The sequence below is a fragment of the Ammospiza nelsoni genome, chromosome 23 (assembly GCF_027579445.1).
Source record: "Ammospiza nelsoni isolate bAmmNel1 chromosome 23, bAmmNel1.pri, whole genome shotgun sequence".
NCBI lineage: Eukaryota > Metazoa > Chordata > Aves > Passeriformes > Passerellidae > Ammospiza > Ammospiza nelsoni.
The window spans coordinates 5,505,909-5,519,351 of record NC_080655.1 but is presented as its reverse complement, the minus strand read 5'-3'; the positions used below and the strand labels follow the sequence as shown (position 1 = coordinate 5,519,351).

At 61.0% G+C, this 13,443-nt stretch overlaps 1 protein-coding gene across 1 annotated transcript; it reads left to right on the top strand.

Moving 5' to 3' along the window:
• Positions 1-467: 467 nt before the first annotated feature.
• On the top strand, positions 468-12,730 carry ATXN7L2 (ataxin 7 like 2). The gene is made up of 11 exons (XM_059487858.1): positions 468-588; positions 3,421-3,495; positions 3,612-3,716; positions 4,527-4,710; positions 4,796-5,058; positions 7,117-7,199; positions 7,289-7,515; positions 8,396-8,582; positions 9,670-9,791; positions 10,998-11,778; positions 12,401-12,730. Exons 1-11 carry the CDS (start codon positions 492-494, stop codon positions 12,413-12,415), a joined length of 2,139 nt encoding a protein of 712 aa, XP_059343841.1. The 5' UTR covers positions 468-491; the 3' UTR covers positions 12,416-12,730.
• The last annotated feature ends 713 nt before the right edge of the window (positions 12,731-13,443 follow it).

The window sequence follows — 13,443 nt, the reverse complement described above, 5'->3', positions numbered from 1 at the left end:
ACAAGAGGGAACTCCAACTGAGTATAGGGATAACGAGTGCCCCTAACCTGTTATAGGGATACTGAGTGCCCTAACCTGCTATAGGGATACCGGGTACCCCCAACCTGTTATAGGGATACCGGGTACCCCCATCCCCGTACAGGGACACCGGGTGCCCCTAACCTGTTATAAGGACACCGGGTACCCCCATCCCCGTGTAGGGTTACCGGGTACCCCCATCCCCGTACAGGGATCCCGGGTACCCCATCCCCGTGCTGGGATAACAGCAGACCCCAGCCTGGCACAGGGCTCACTGGGGACCCCCGGCAGTGCCGGTACCGGGTGTCCCAGCTCGGGGGGGTACAGCCGGTCGGCAGCCGGGGTCGGGCCGGGCGGGGGTCGCTCCGGGACTACCGTGCCCGTGGTGCCGCGGGGCGGGCGGGGCGCGCGGCGCATGCGCGGGGCGGGGGCGGCGCGGGGGGGGCGGCGGTGCCGCGGCGGCGGCGGCGGCGATGGCGGCGGAGCGGCGGCCGGTGCCTGGCCTGGACGAGTTCGCGGGGCAGAGCTGGAGCGCCTGGCTGGAGCGGGCCGGGCCGCCCGCCGACACCGGTGAGGGCGGCGGCGGCGGGGGGGGCTTCGCGACCGGGGCCGCGCCCGCCGACCCCCGGTCCGAGCGCCGCCGCGCGGCGGGCGGGCAACGGCACCGGGAGAGGGGAGTCCGGCACCGGGAAGCGGCAGCAGGGCATCCCGCACCGGGCAATGGGAACGGGGCATCCTGCGCTGGGAACCGCCATCGGAGCATCCTCCACCGGGTGCTGGGAACCGAGAGGAGCGGGTTCTGCACCGGCTCGTTCTGCTCTGGGAACGGAGCACCGGGAACGGGGCATCCTACGCTGGACAGTGGGAAACGGGGCACTGGGAACCCGGTACTGGGCATGAAGACCTGCCAGCCTGACCTCCAGTACCGGGAGCTGGGCGCACAGCAGAGGGTGCCGGGTCTGGGTGCCCAGGGCAGGATTCCCAGTGCCCAGTTTGTGGTGCAGGTTGTCCTGGCATGTCCTAGGATGTTCCTGGCACTGGGAACTGGACACCTGGAATGAAGCATCCTGTACCAGCACCTGGCACTGGGAACAGGGCAGCCAGACCTGGCACCCTGCACTGGGAATCAGACAGTGGGAATGGGCACCTTGCAATGGGAAACTGGCACTGGGAATGGGCACCCTGCACTGGGAACCAGACACTGGGAATGGGCACCCTGCAGTGGGATCCTGGCACTGGGAATGGGCACCCTGCACTGGGAATGGGCACCCTGCACTGGGAACCAGACACTGGGAATGGGCACCCTGCAATGGGAATGGGCACCTTGCACTGGGAATGGGCACCCTGCACTGGGAACCTGGCACTGGGAATGGGCACCTTGTACTGGGATCGTGGCACTGGAAATGGGCACCTTGTACTGGGAAACTGGCACTGGGAATGGGCACCTTGTACTGGGATCATGGCACTGGAAATGGGCACCTTGTACTGGGAAACTGGCACTGGGAATGGGCACCCTGCACTGGGAAACTGGCACTGGGAATGGGAACCTTGTAGTGGGAAACTGGTACTGGGAATGGGCACCCTGCAGTGGGCACCAGACACTGGGAATGGGCACCCTGCAATGGGAATGGGCACCCTGCAGTGGGATCCTGGCACTGGGAATGGGCACCCTGCAGTGGGATCCTGGCACTGGGAATGGGCACCCTGCAGTGGGATCCTGGCACGGGGAATGGGGCACCTTGTCCTGGGCACCTGGGATCTGTTACTGGGATCCAGATCTGACAGCCAGCACTGGGAACTGGGCACCCAGCACTGGTGACCACACACTGGGAATGTGGCACCCTTCACTGGGATCCTGGCACTGGGAATGGGCACCCTGCACTGGGAATGTGGCATCCTCCACCAGAACATGCAGAAACAGGAATGGGGCACCCAGCCCTGGGCACCAGACAGTGGGAATAGGATATCCTGCAATTGGTACCTGGCACCAGGAACTGGTCACTGGGAACCTTACACTGGGCATCTAGACCTGGCACCCAGCACTGAGCTTTGGGAACTGGGAATGGGCACTTCCTACACTGGGAATGTGGCATCCAGCACTGGGCATCTGGTACCAGGAACTGGGACTGGGAACCTGGCACTGCACAGCCAGACGTGGCACCTGGTACCAGGAGCTGGGCACTCAGCACTGGGCACAGGGCATCCTGTACTGGGCACCCAGCATTGAGAACTGGCATGGGGCATCCTACCAAAGTTGCCCAAACATTAGGAACCTTGCACTGTACACTGGGCACCAGGAACTGGGCACTAGGGAGCCACGCTGGGCGCTGGGATTCAGGAACTGGGCAGCAGGATCTCTGCAATATGAACTGGGCACCAATGTGGCACCAGGCAGCCCACTGGGAGCCCTGTACCCGTTGCTGGGTGCCCCATCCTGGATTCCAGTGGAGTCCAGTGGGCACTGGTGGGAGCAGAGCAGTAACTGCAGAGCCTGGACTGGGAATTAGTTGCCATCATTACTCCAGACCAGACAGGAGGTACTGGGAGCCCCAGGTGGGCACTGGGCATCACATGCTGGGCACTGGGATATCCTGCTCTGGGAACTGGGCAGGGCACACTGGGAGCCAGGTGCTTCTTACTGGCAGTGTCCCAGTGAGCTCTCAGCACTGGGACTGGCTGGGCACCAGTCATGGTGCATCTGAATGGGTCTGGGTGCCCAGTATGGCACAGCTAGATGGCACTGGGCGCCCATTATGGCATGGCCAGGCAGGCAGGGCTGGTTACCCAGTATGGCATAGCTAGATGGCACTGAGCACCCAGTATGGCACAGCTGGATGATACTGGGCACCCAGTATGGCATGGCCAGGCAGGACTGGGGATGGACTTGGCACCCAGTTTGGCACAGTTGGCCGGGTCACCATTGCCACTGGCTCAGTGGCCACCAGTGCCCCCCAGAACAGAGCCCAGGCACAGCCAGTGGGGCCACGACTGTCTGGGAACCAAGGTGACCCCAGAGTGTCACATCCTGGGACCAGGATGTTCCCAGGGGTGCCATGTGCCACACTGGGGTTTCCTCAGGGATGGGGCTGTCCCCAGGGATGTCCCATCCCAGCACCAGGGTGTCCTCAGGGACGTTCCATCCCAGGGATGTCACATCCTAGGAATGTCACATCCCATACTGGGATGTCCCCAGGAACATCCTGCTGGCCCTGGGCTGTCAGGATGGGGACCCTGGAGATGGTGACACACCACAGGGCGACGTCACTCACAGGACGCTCTGTCTCTCTGAGCTAATTTTGTCTGGTTTAATTGTTCCAGGAGCAGGGATGCCAGCACCACCCCTGTGTGGGAGCACCGGGACCGTCCGTGTGCCAGCCACTGACAGGATTTTGTCTCTGGCAGGATCAGGGTCAGAGCTGGAGGAGAATGGCAAGAATGGCAGCAAGAAACTGGACACCATGACCCTGATTAAGGAAGGTGAGCTCCTCTCTGGGGTGAAACCCAGCATTTTGGGGCTGTGTGAGCTGGGATCCTTGTCTGCAGTGCTTCCAGCAGCAGCAGGTGTGTGCCAGCTCACTGAGCTCTCCCCACAGACATGGACATCTTCGGGCACTGCCCTGCGCACGACGAGTTCTACCTGGTGGTGTGCAACCACTGCAGCCAGGTGGTGAAGCCCCAGGCCTTCCAGAAGCACTGTGGTGAGCCAGGGAGTTTGGGGAATGGCTGTTCCACCCCGTGGTGCTGGGAACAGCACTGGGAGTGCCACCAGGGCTGGCTGGGGGGGTACAGGGACAGGGAGGGGGCTCACAGCAGTGTGAGCTCTGGTGTGGGCTAACAGTGGGGTTATCCCATTTCATGCCATGCCATGCCATCCCATGGATCCCATCCCATCCTATCCCATGGATCACATCCCATGGATCCCATCCCATGCCATGGATCCCATCCCATGCCACCCCATCCCATGTCATGGATCCCATCCCACCGCATCCCATGGATCCCATCCCATCCCATCCCATGGATCCCATCCCATCCCATCTCATCCCATCCCATCCCACCCCATCTCATGGATCCCATCCCACCCCACCCACCCCATGGATCCATCCCACCCCATCCCATGGATCCCATGCCATGCCATCCCATCCCATGGATTTCATCCCATCCCACCCCATCCCATGGATTTCATCCCATACCACCCCATCCCATGGATCCCATCCCAATCCCATCCCATGGATCCCACCCCATCCCATCCCATGGATCCCATTCCATGGATCCCACCCCATGCCATGGATCCCATCCCACCCCACCCCATCCCATGGATTCCACCCCATCCCATGGATCCCATCTCACCCCATCCCATCCCATGGATCCCATGCCATGCCATCCCATCCCATGGATCCTATCCCATGGATCCCATCCCAATCCCACCCCATCCCATCCCATGGATCCCATCCCATGGATCCCTTTCCATCCCATCCCATGGATCCCATCCCCTCCCATCCCTGTGGCAGAACGCCGGCACGGCCCTCTCAGCAAGCTCTATGCCCGTGCCACCGCGTGCCACGTGGCCGTGAACGGGCAGCCGGTGCCCGCCAGGACGCCCGGAGCAGCCAAAGCCCTGCAGGAGAAGCTCCCTGGTGGCCGAGGGAGAGCCCAGCCCCTCCCTGAGCACACGGACAAGGACAACAACCTCTGGTGAGCGCCGGCACAGGCGACAGCAATGCCCTTGTGGGGTCACTTTGATGCCACCCCCCTCCTCCCCACAACTCTCTCTCCACAGCTTGTTTGTGCCCGTGGTGAACCTGGAGAAGATCCCCAGCATTCCCAAACCGGACGGGCACGGGATCAAGGTGCCCCCCAAAGCCGTCCCCACCAACTCCAAGGAATCCCTGGGGAAAGCCGCGGCTGCCGCGGTGCCCAAAGAGCCCCCGGTGCCCGCCGGGGTCGGGGGGGATTCGGCCATGCCGGAGAGCGTCCCTGCTCCGGGGGACAAGGATGTGGGGGCCCCCAAAGCGCCCCCCAGGTCCCACAGGAAGCTGGCGCGTGAGTCCCCCCTTTCCTTGCCGGCCATGGGGGGGGGCGGATGATCCCAGCGGGAATTCCTGGGGCCCAGTATGGGCCATGTCTAGCACTGGGGTAGGTACCAGGGGAGTGGCTCCCCCCTCTCCTCTGGAGGGTTGTTGGGGGGTCCCTGCCCTCCCCCCAGTTGTGGTCATCCTGTAGGTGTAGGGTCCCCACTTGGCTGATCCCAAGGAATGGGCACAGCTCGGTTTGGATCCCCAAATTCCTCCAAAAATGGGGGTCAAACATGTCCCACATAACAATATGGAGGTGGAACACATGCCCCCAAAATACGGGGGTCAAATGTGCATTCCCCCCAAAATATGTGGGTTAAATACATGTTCTCCAGAATAGAGGGGTTGAATATATTTCTCCCCAAAAATATAGGGGTCAAATCTTCATTCCCCCCAAAATATGGGGTTTGCATGTGTATGGGGGTCAAAGGTGTCACCCCAAAATATGGGTGGTAAATGTGTGGTCCCCCAAGATATGGGGTCCCCCCACAATATGGGGGTTGAAGTTGTGTCCCCCACAAAAATGTGAGAATTGGATATGTGACCCCCAAAAATATGGGGGTCAAATGTGCATTCCCCCCAAAATATGGGGGGTTGAATACATGTTCTCCAGAACAGAGGGGTTGAATATATGTCCCTCCAAAAATATGGGGTTTGGATGTGTATCCCTCCACAATATGGGGGTCAAAGGTGTCACCCCAAAATATGGGTGGTAAATGCGTGGTCCCCCAAGATATGGGGGTTAAACACATGTTCCCTCCACAATATGGGGGTTGAACTTGTGTCCCCCACAAAAACATGAGAATTGGATATGTGACCCCCCCTAAAAATATAGGGGTCAAATGTGCGTTCCCCCCAAAATATGGGATTTGAATACGTGTCCTCCAGAATAGAGGGGTTCAATATATATCACCCCAAAAATATGGGGTTTGGATGTGTGTGGGGGTCAAATGCATCACCCCGAAATATGGGTGTTAAATGTGTGGTCCCCCAAGATATGGGGGTTGAACACATGTTCCCCCCACAATATGGGGGTTGAAGTTGTGTCCCCCACAAAAATGTGAGAATTGGATATGTGACCCTCAAAAATATGGGGGTCAAATGTGCATTCCCCCCAAAATATGGGGGGTTGAATACGTGTCCTTCAGAACAGAGGGGTTGAATATATGTCCCTCCAAAAATATGGGGTTTGGATGTGTATCCCTCCAAAATATGGGGGTCAAATATGTCACCCCAAAATATGGGTGGTAAATGTGTGGTTCCCCCAAGATATGGGGGTTAAACACATGTTCCCCCCCAAAATACATGGGTGAAATATGTGTCCCCTGAAAATATAGGGGTCAAATGTGTATCCTCTGAAAATGTGGGGGTTTAATTCATGTCCCCCACAAAAATATGGGGATTGGGCATGTGTCACCCCAAAACAGGGGTTTGGAAATGTGTAACCCCAAAAATATGGAGGCTGAACCCATATCCCCCCAAAATATGGGGGCCAGATGTGTGGTCCCTCCCAAAATATGGGGGTATAACACATGCCCCCTCCCAAATATGGGGGTCAAATGTGTATCACCCCAAAATATGTGTTTCAAATGTGTGTGCCACCCCATAATATGGAGTTTGGATGTGTGCCCCCCAAGATATGGGGTTTGGACGTATGTCACCCCAAAAGATGAGTGTTGGACACATTCCCCAAAACATGGGAGTCAAACATTCCCCCCTGCCCCCAAAATCCCAGAGCCAATTGCTGCTGTGCCCACAGACTCTCCCAGGTGATGGCAATGCCATCAGCAGGACCTAGGTGAAAATCAGGGGTCACTCCAGAGAAGGGGCAAAATAGGGGGGGCCTCATCCTGCAGAGGAGCAAAAAGGGGAGGGAGCAGCACACGGTGAGTCCCTACCCCTTCAGAACCTCTCAGGGCTGTGTCCGCTGCTCCGAGGAGTGGCTGCTCCATGCCCAGCCCCAGTGGGGGGTGTTGGGGTGCCCCCCCAGCACTCCCCAGCACCCTGTGCCTCCGTGTCCCCCCAGGTAAGGAGTGTGACCTGAACCGGCAGTGTGGGGTGCGGAACCCCGACACCAACAAGCTCTGCACCCGCCTGCTGACCTGCAAGGTAGTGGGAAACGGGGAGGGGACACCCCAATATCCCAGCCTGGGTGTTTTGGGGGGTCCTGAGCCCCCTCCCTGCTGTCTCTCCCCCAGATCCACTCGGTGCACCAGCGGCGGGAGGTGCAGGGTCGGGCCAAGGATTTCGATGTGCTGGTGGCCGAGCTCAAGGCCAGCACCCGCCGAGGGGACCCCCCAAAGGACAGGAGCCCCCCTGAGAAGGAGCCACTGCACCCTGCCCTGCAGGACCCCCCCTCACTGCTGCAGCCCCCCAATACCCCTCCCTGCCGAGCCAGGCTGCCCCACTGCTTGCACCCCCCCAGGTGAGTGCCCCATGGGTTTGGGGAGGGGTCTCCTCTCAGCTTTCCCCACCTGAATTGGGGGGGATGCATGGAAAGGGCAGGAATGGGAGTGGGGATTTGTGGGGGGTTCCATGTCACCCCCTCCCAACTTGAACTGGGGGGATGTGGATGGGAGCAGGGATTTGGGGGGGTCCTATCTCAGCGGCTGAATTAGGGGAATGTGGATGGGAGCAAAAATTTGGGGGATATGTGAATGGGAGCAGGGATTTGGGGGGTCCCATCTCATCAGCTGAATTTGGGGGATGTGGATGGGAGCAAGGATTTGGGGGGGATGTGTCTCACCAGCTGAATGTGGGGGGATGTGGATGGGAGTAGGGATTTAGGGGGTTCTGTCTCACCACCTGAACTGGAGAGATGTTGGTGGGAGCTGGGATTGGAGGGGTTGTGTCTCACCAGCTGAATTTGGGGGATGTGGTTTGGAGCTGGGTTTTGGGGGGGGTCCTGTTCATCAGCTGAATTTGGGGGGGATGTGGATGGGAGCACCGATTTCGGGGGTCCTGTCTCACCCCCTCACCACCTGAATTAGGGCAAGATGTGGCTGGGAGCTGGGTTTTGGGGTTCCCATCTCACCTTCCCCCCCGGCACTGGGGGTGTGGCAGGGCAGCAGGAATGTGAGTGCAGAATTGTGGGGTCCAGTCTTGGCCCCTCTGCACCTGAAATGGGAGGGGAAGTGGATGGAAGCGGAGATTTGGGGTGGGGGGGTCCCATCTCTCCCCACCTGGATTGGGGGGCACATTGTAGGGACTGGGAGTGGGGATTTAGGGGGGCTGTATATTGTCTCACAGTGACCCCCCCAGTATCAGGCACCCCAAAAGTTCCTCTCTTCCTCTCTCTGGTGCAGGGCCCGCCTTTCCTCTGCCAGTGACCCTGAGGATGCTCCAGCCACCTCTGGGGAGGGGGGCACAGGAGGCCTCCCCCTGCCCCTGCCCCTGCCCAAGGGGGGCAGCCGCGTGTCCAGCGAGGAGAGCGAGGAGGAGGGGGCTGAGGAGCCCCCCCGGGCCCCCCTGCGCCCACCCCGGCCTCAGGCGGTGAGTGAGGGGACCCCACAACAGGGCAGGGACCCCCAAAGCCACCAGTGACCAGAGTGGGGCAGGGATCCCCAAATCCACCTGCAACCCATCCATGTGAGACCCCAGTGTCGTGCAGGGACCCCCAAAGCCACCAGTGATCCATCCATGTGGGACCCCAGAGTGGGGCAGGAACCCCCAAATCCACCAGCAACCCATCCATCTGAGACCCCAGAGTGAGATGAGACCCCCAACTCCACCAGTGACCCATCCATGTGAGATCCCAGAGCAGGACAGGGACCCCCAAATCCACCAGCAACCGATCCATGTGGGACCCCAGAGCAGGGCAGGGACCCCAGAGTGGTGCAGGAACCCCCAACTCCACCAGTGACCCATCCATGTCAGACCCCAGAGTGGGGTGAGACCCCACAGTGGGACAGGGACCCCCAAATCCACCAGTGACCCATCCATGTGAGACCCCAGATTGGGGCAGGGACCCCCAACTCCACCAGCAGCCCACCCATTTCAGACCCCAGAGCAGGGCAGGGACCCCCAGCTCCACCAGTGATCCATGTCAGACCCCAGAGTGGGGCAGGGACCCCCAAATCCACCAGTGACCCATCCATGTGAGACCCCAGAGCTGGACAGGGACCCCCAAATCCATCAGTGACCCATCCATGTGAGACCCCAGAGCAGGGCAGGGACCCCCAGAATGGTGCAGGGACCCCCAGCCCCACCAGCAACCCATCCATGTGGGAACCCAGAGTGGGGCAGAGACCCCCAAATCCACCAGCAGCCCATCTATGTCAGACCCCAGAGTAAGGCAGGGACCCCCCAACTCCACCAGGGACCCATCCATGTCAGACCCCAGAGTGGGGGTGAGACCCCAGGGTGGGGCAGGGACCTCCAAATCCATCAGCAACCCATCCATGTGAGACCCCAGAGTGGGGCTGGGACTCCCACCTCCACCAGTGACCAGGCCGGGGCAGGGACCCCCAGCTCCCCCCATGACCCATCCCCGTGTCCTGTTCCCGGCTCTGTGCCAGGTGGGTGGTTGAGGCAGGGTTGTGGGGGGGGCTGCAGTGACCCTGGCACGGTGCCCCCCCAGTTCTGCACCTTTGGCAGCCGCCTGGTGACCCCGGGCTGTTACGTGTTCGACCGGCGGCTGGACCGGTTCTGCGCCGCGCTGGGCTCCATGCTGGAGCAGCACCTCAGCGCACACAGGTGGAGGTGAGGGGGGCCCAGGGGACCAGGCCTGGACTTTGGGGTCCCCAGGGTCCCAGCATGGTGTTGGGATTGAGGGGGAGGAAGGGAGAGGGGATCTGGGGAGGTTTGTTGTACCCCCCCTCATTCAAAGTGAGCAGGGTAAGGTGGGGGTGCAGGGATTTGAGTGGGAAATGAGGGGGGCTCATTTCACCCCATTCTGATCCAAACTGAGGAGGATAAGGTGGGGATGGAGGGATGTGAGCGGGGATTTGGGACCCCCTCCCTACCTGAATTAGGAAGGATTGGGGGACAAAGATGGGAGTGGGGACTTCAGTGGTCCCATTTCATCACCTTCTCACCCAAACTGGGAAAAGACAAAATGGGGATGCAGTACTGAGAGCAGAGATTGGGGGGTGTCTGTTCACCCCCTCCTCACCTGAATTGGGGTGTAATGGAGATTTGAGGAGATGTCCTGTTTCACCCCTTCCCATCCAAGCTCGGGGGGACAAGGTGGGATGCAGAGCTGGGAGTAGGGATTTATGGGGGCTCCCATCTCACCTTTCCACACCTGAATTGGGGAGGACAAAGTGGGGCTGGAGGGATGGGAATGGGGATTTGGAGGGATCCCATCTCACCTTTCCACATGTGAACTGGGGGAGGATAAGGTGGGGTTGGAGGGATGGGAATGGGGATTTGGAGGGGTCCAGAATGGGGAGTGGGAGGGGTCCCATCTCACCTTTCCACACCTGAGTTGAGGAGCACAGGGTGGGGCTGGAGGGATGGGAGTGGGGATTTGGAGGGGTCCTATCTCACCTTCCCACACCTGAACTGGGTAGGATAAGGTGGGGTTGGTTGGAGGGATGGGAATGGGGTTTTGTGGGGGCTCCCATCTCACCTTTCCACACCTGAACTGGGGAGCATGGGATGGGGCTGGAGGGATGGGAATGGGGATTTGGAGGGGTCTGGAATGGGGATTTGGAGGAGTTCCATCTCACCTTTCTACAACTGAACTGGGGAGGACAGGGTGGGGCTGGAGGGACAGGAATGGGGATTTGGAGAGGTCCCATCTCACCTTTCCACACCTGAATTGGGGAGCACAGTGTAGGGCTGGAGGGATGGAAATGGGGATTTGGAGGGGTCCCATCTCACCTCTCTTCCCTGAACTGGGGGGATATGGTTGGGAGCAGTTTTGGGGGCTCCCCATCTCACCCACCCCCTCCCTTCCCACAGGAAGATCCCTCCAGCCGTCGTTCCCCCTCTTCACCTGCCCGCAGCCCCCCCCAGCCCCGCTGCGCCCCTTTACGGCCCCGCAGCCCCTTCCCCGCCGCTCCGGAGCCTGTCTGCGGCCGGGGGCTGCCGGCTCCCCACCAGCCTCACCTACACCGTGGGGTCCCCGCCGGCGGCGGCCGCCTGCAGCCAGCCCGAGTGCGGCGGAGGGGGCTCGCAGTCCATCACCTCCCCGCTCCCCGCCAACACCCCCTCGCCCTCCTTCAGCAAGCTGCCCCCCGGCAAGGCCAGCAGATCCCCCCGGGCACGGGACGCGGAGCCCCGGCCCTGGCAGCCCCCGCCCAGGGCCGGCAGCCCGCCCTACAAACGGACCTGTTTGGGGGACAGCGTCAAGGGCAAAAATCAGGGCTTGGCTCCCCCCGGCAAGACGAAACTCACCCCGCCGGCTTCGCCCTCCATCGCCATCCTCAACGGGACCCCGCGGGTGCGGCGGCCGCCCCCCGGCCAGCCCTGCCGGGCCCCCCCCGCCGCCCGCGACCCACAAACGCCGCCGCTGCCGCCCGGGCTGGGGCTGGGGGTGCCGCCCCGGGGGCTCTCCGAGGATGAGGTGAAGAAGCGCAAGAACGCGGCCACCTACTGCCGGGCCCTGAAGGGCAAGGCCGCGCCCGGCCTGCCCGGGCCCCCGGGCCCGCCCGGCCCCGGCAGCTCCGGCTCGGGGGGCTCCGTCCGCAGGAAGAAGCCGGGGACGCCCCCGGGGTTCGAGGAGAAGAGGAGCGCCCTGAAGGTAGGGCTGGGGGGTGGAGAGCCTGGGGGACCCCCCTGAGGGATTGGGGACACGGGGATTGGCGTCACTGTGCGCTGAGGGATGGCCTGTGCTGAGGGGGACACTGTGGGATGGAGGGGGAAAAGCACTGGGACACCCTGTCCTGTGGGGGACACCCTGTCCTGTGGTGCACACCCTGTCTTGTGGGGGGACACCCTGTCCTGTGGGGACACTGAGCTCTGGGGGGACACCCTGTCAAGGTGGGGGAACACCCTGTCATGTGAGGGACACCCTGTGCTAGGGGCAACACCCTGTCCTTTAGGGGTACTGTGTGCTGTGAGGGGACACCCTATCCTGTAGGGGACACATTGTCCTGTAGGGGACACCCTGTGCTGTGGGGGGACACCTTATCCTGTGCAGGGACACCCTGTGCTGTAGGGGGACACCCTGTGGGGCTGTGGAGGGGACACCCTGTCCTGTAGCGATACCCTGTGCTGTGCGGGGACACCCTGTCCTGTAGGGACACCCTGTCATTTGGGGGACACCCTGAGGACCCCCACCCCTGGGGACACCGTGGGGCTCCCCTGAGCCTGTGGAGAGTCCCTGCAGGTCCCCTCTGACTCGTCCCCTGTCCCCCCTGCAGTCCAAAGCCCATTAACAGAGGGGTCACCGGGGGCCCCCGCTGTGTCCTCCCCACCTGGAAACGCCAGAAAACCGATGACGGGGGAAAAAAGAAAAAATCCCAAGGAAACACGAAGGAAAAAATCCCAAACTTCCAGAAAATACCTCAAAACTCTCAGTTCTGTTCTCTTGCTGCTAAACCAGCCCCGGGATGGGGGGGCGGCACTGGGGACCCCCCCGGACCTCCCGGGGCCCCGTCGGCCGCGGATATTTATAAGAAACGGTTGTTGCTGTTTTTGTTCTTTTTGTAAAAAAAAAAAAAAAAAACAAACAAAGAGGAAAAAAAAATAAAGAGTTGCGTGGTGGGGGATTGGGGAAAAGGGGGATCTGTGGATTTGGGGGTGGGAGGCTCAGTGGGGCAGGGGAATGGAATTATTGGGGGGCTGGGGGAGTGTCATTGGGGAGCTGGAAGGGGTCACTGCGGTTGTTCAGAGTGTTGGGGGTGGCAGTGGGGCACTGGGGGCTGATTGGGGGGGCTGTGGAGGAGAAAAGGGGGTCTTTGGGGTGCTGGGAGGACTGTGGGGTTGGGCAGGGGTTCATAGGGGTCTCTGGGAGGCTGAGGGGGTCATTGGGGTTACTGGGGAGGATAGGGGGTCTTTGGGGTGATGCAGGGTGGGCAGGGCCTCATAAGGGTCTTTGGGATACTGGGGGGCTTTCTGGGGACTATAGGGGATCTTTGGGGTGCTGCTGACCCTGCTCATAAGGGTCTCTGAGGGGCTGGGAGATGGTCAATGGGGTCATTGAGATTCTGGGAGTTCTCTGGGATGCTGGTAAATGGGGTCATTGAGATTCTGGGAGTTCTCTGGGATGCTGGTAAATGGGGTCATTGTGGTGCTGGGGAGGCTCAGTGAATGGATGGGGGCATGCTTGGGACCACAGGAGGTTTTTGGGGTGCTCAAGGGACAGGTGGCGTTCATTGGGGTGCTAGAAGGGTACAGGGGACCACAGAGGGTCTTTGGGGACTTGTGGGGTCATAAAGGGGCTGGGAAGATCAGTGAATTGCTC

What these genes read in the sequence shown, in the direction of transcription:
- ATXN7L2 (XM_059487858.1), top strand. Translation starts at nt 492, where the DNA reads ATGGCGGCGGAGCGGCGGCCGGTGCCTGGCCTGGACGAGTTCGCGGGG. An exon ending in CGGGCCGCCCGCCGACACCG is followed by an intron (nt 589 to 3,420) that starts GTGAGGGCGGCG and finishes TGTCTCTGGCAG; the next exon opens with GATCAGGGTCAGAGCTGGAG. An exon ending in GCCCACCCCGGCCTCAGGCG is followed by an intron (nt 8,583 to 9,669) that starts GTGAGTGAGGGG and finishes GTGCCCCCCCAG; the next exon opens with TTCTGCACCTTTGGCAGCCG.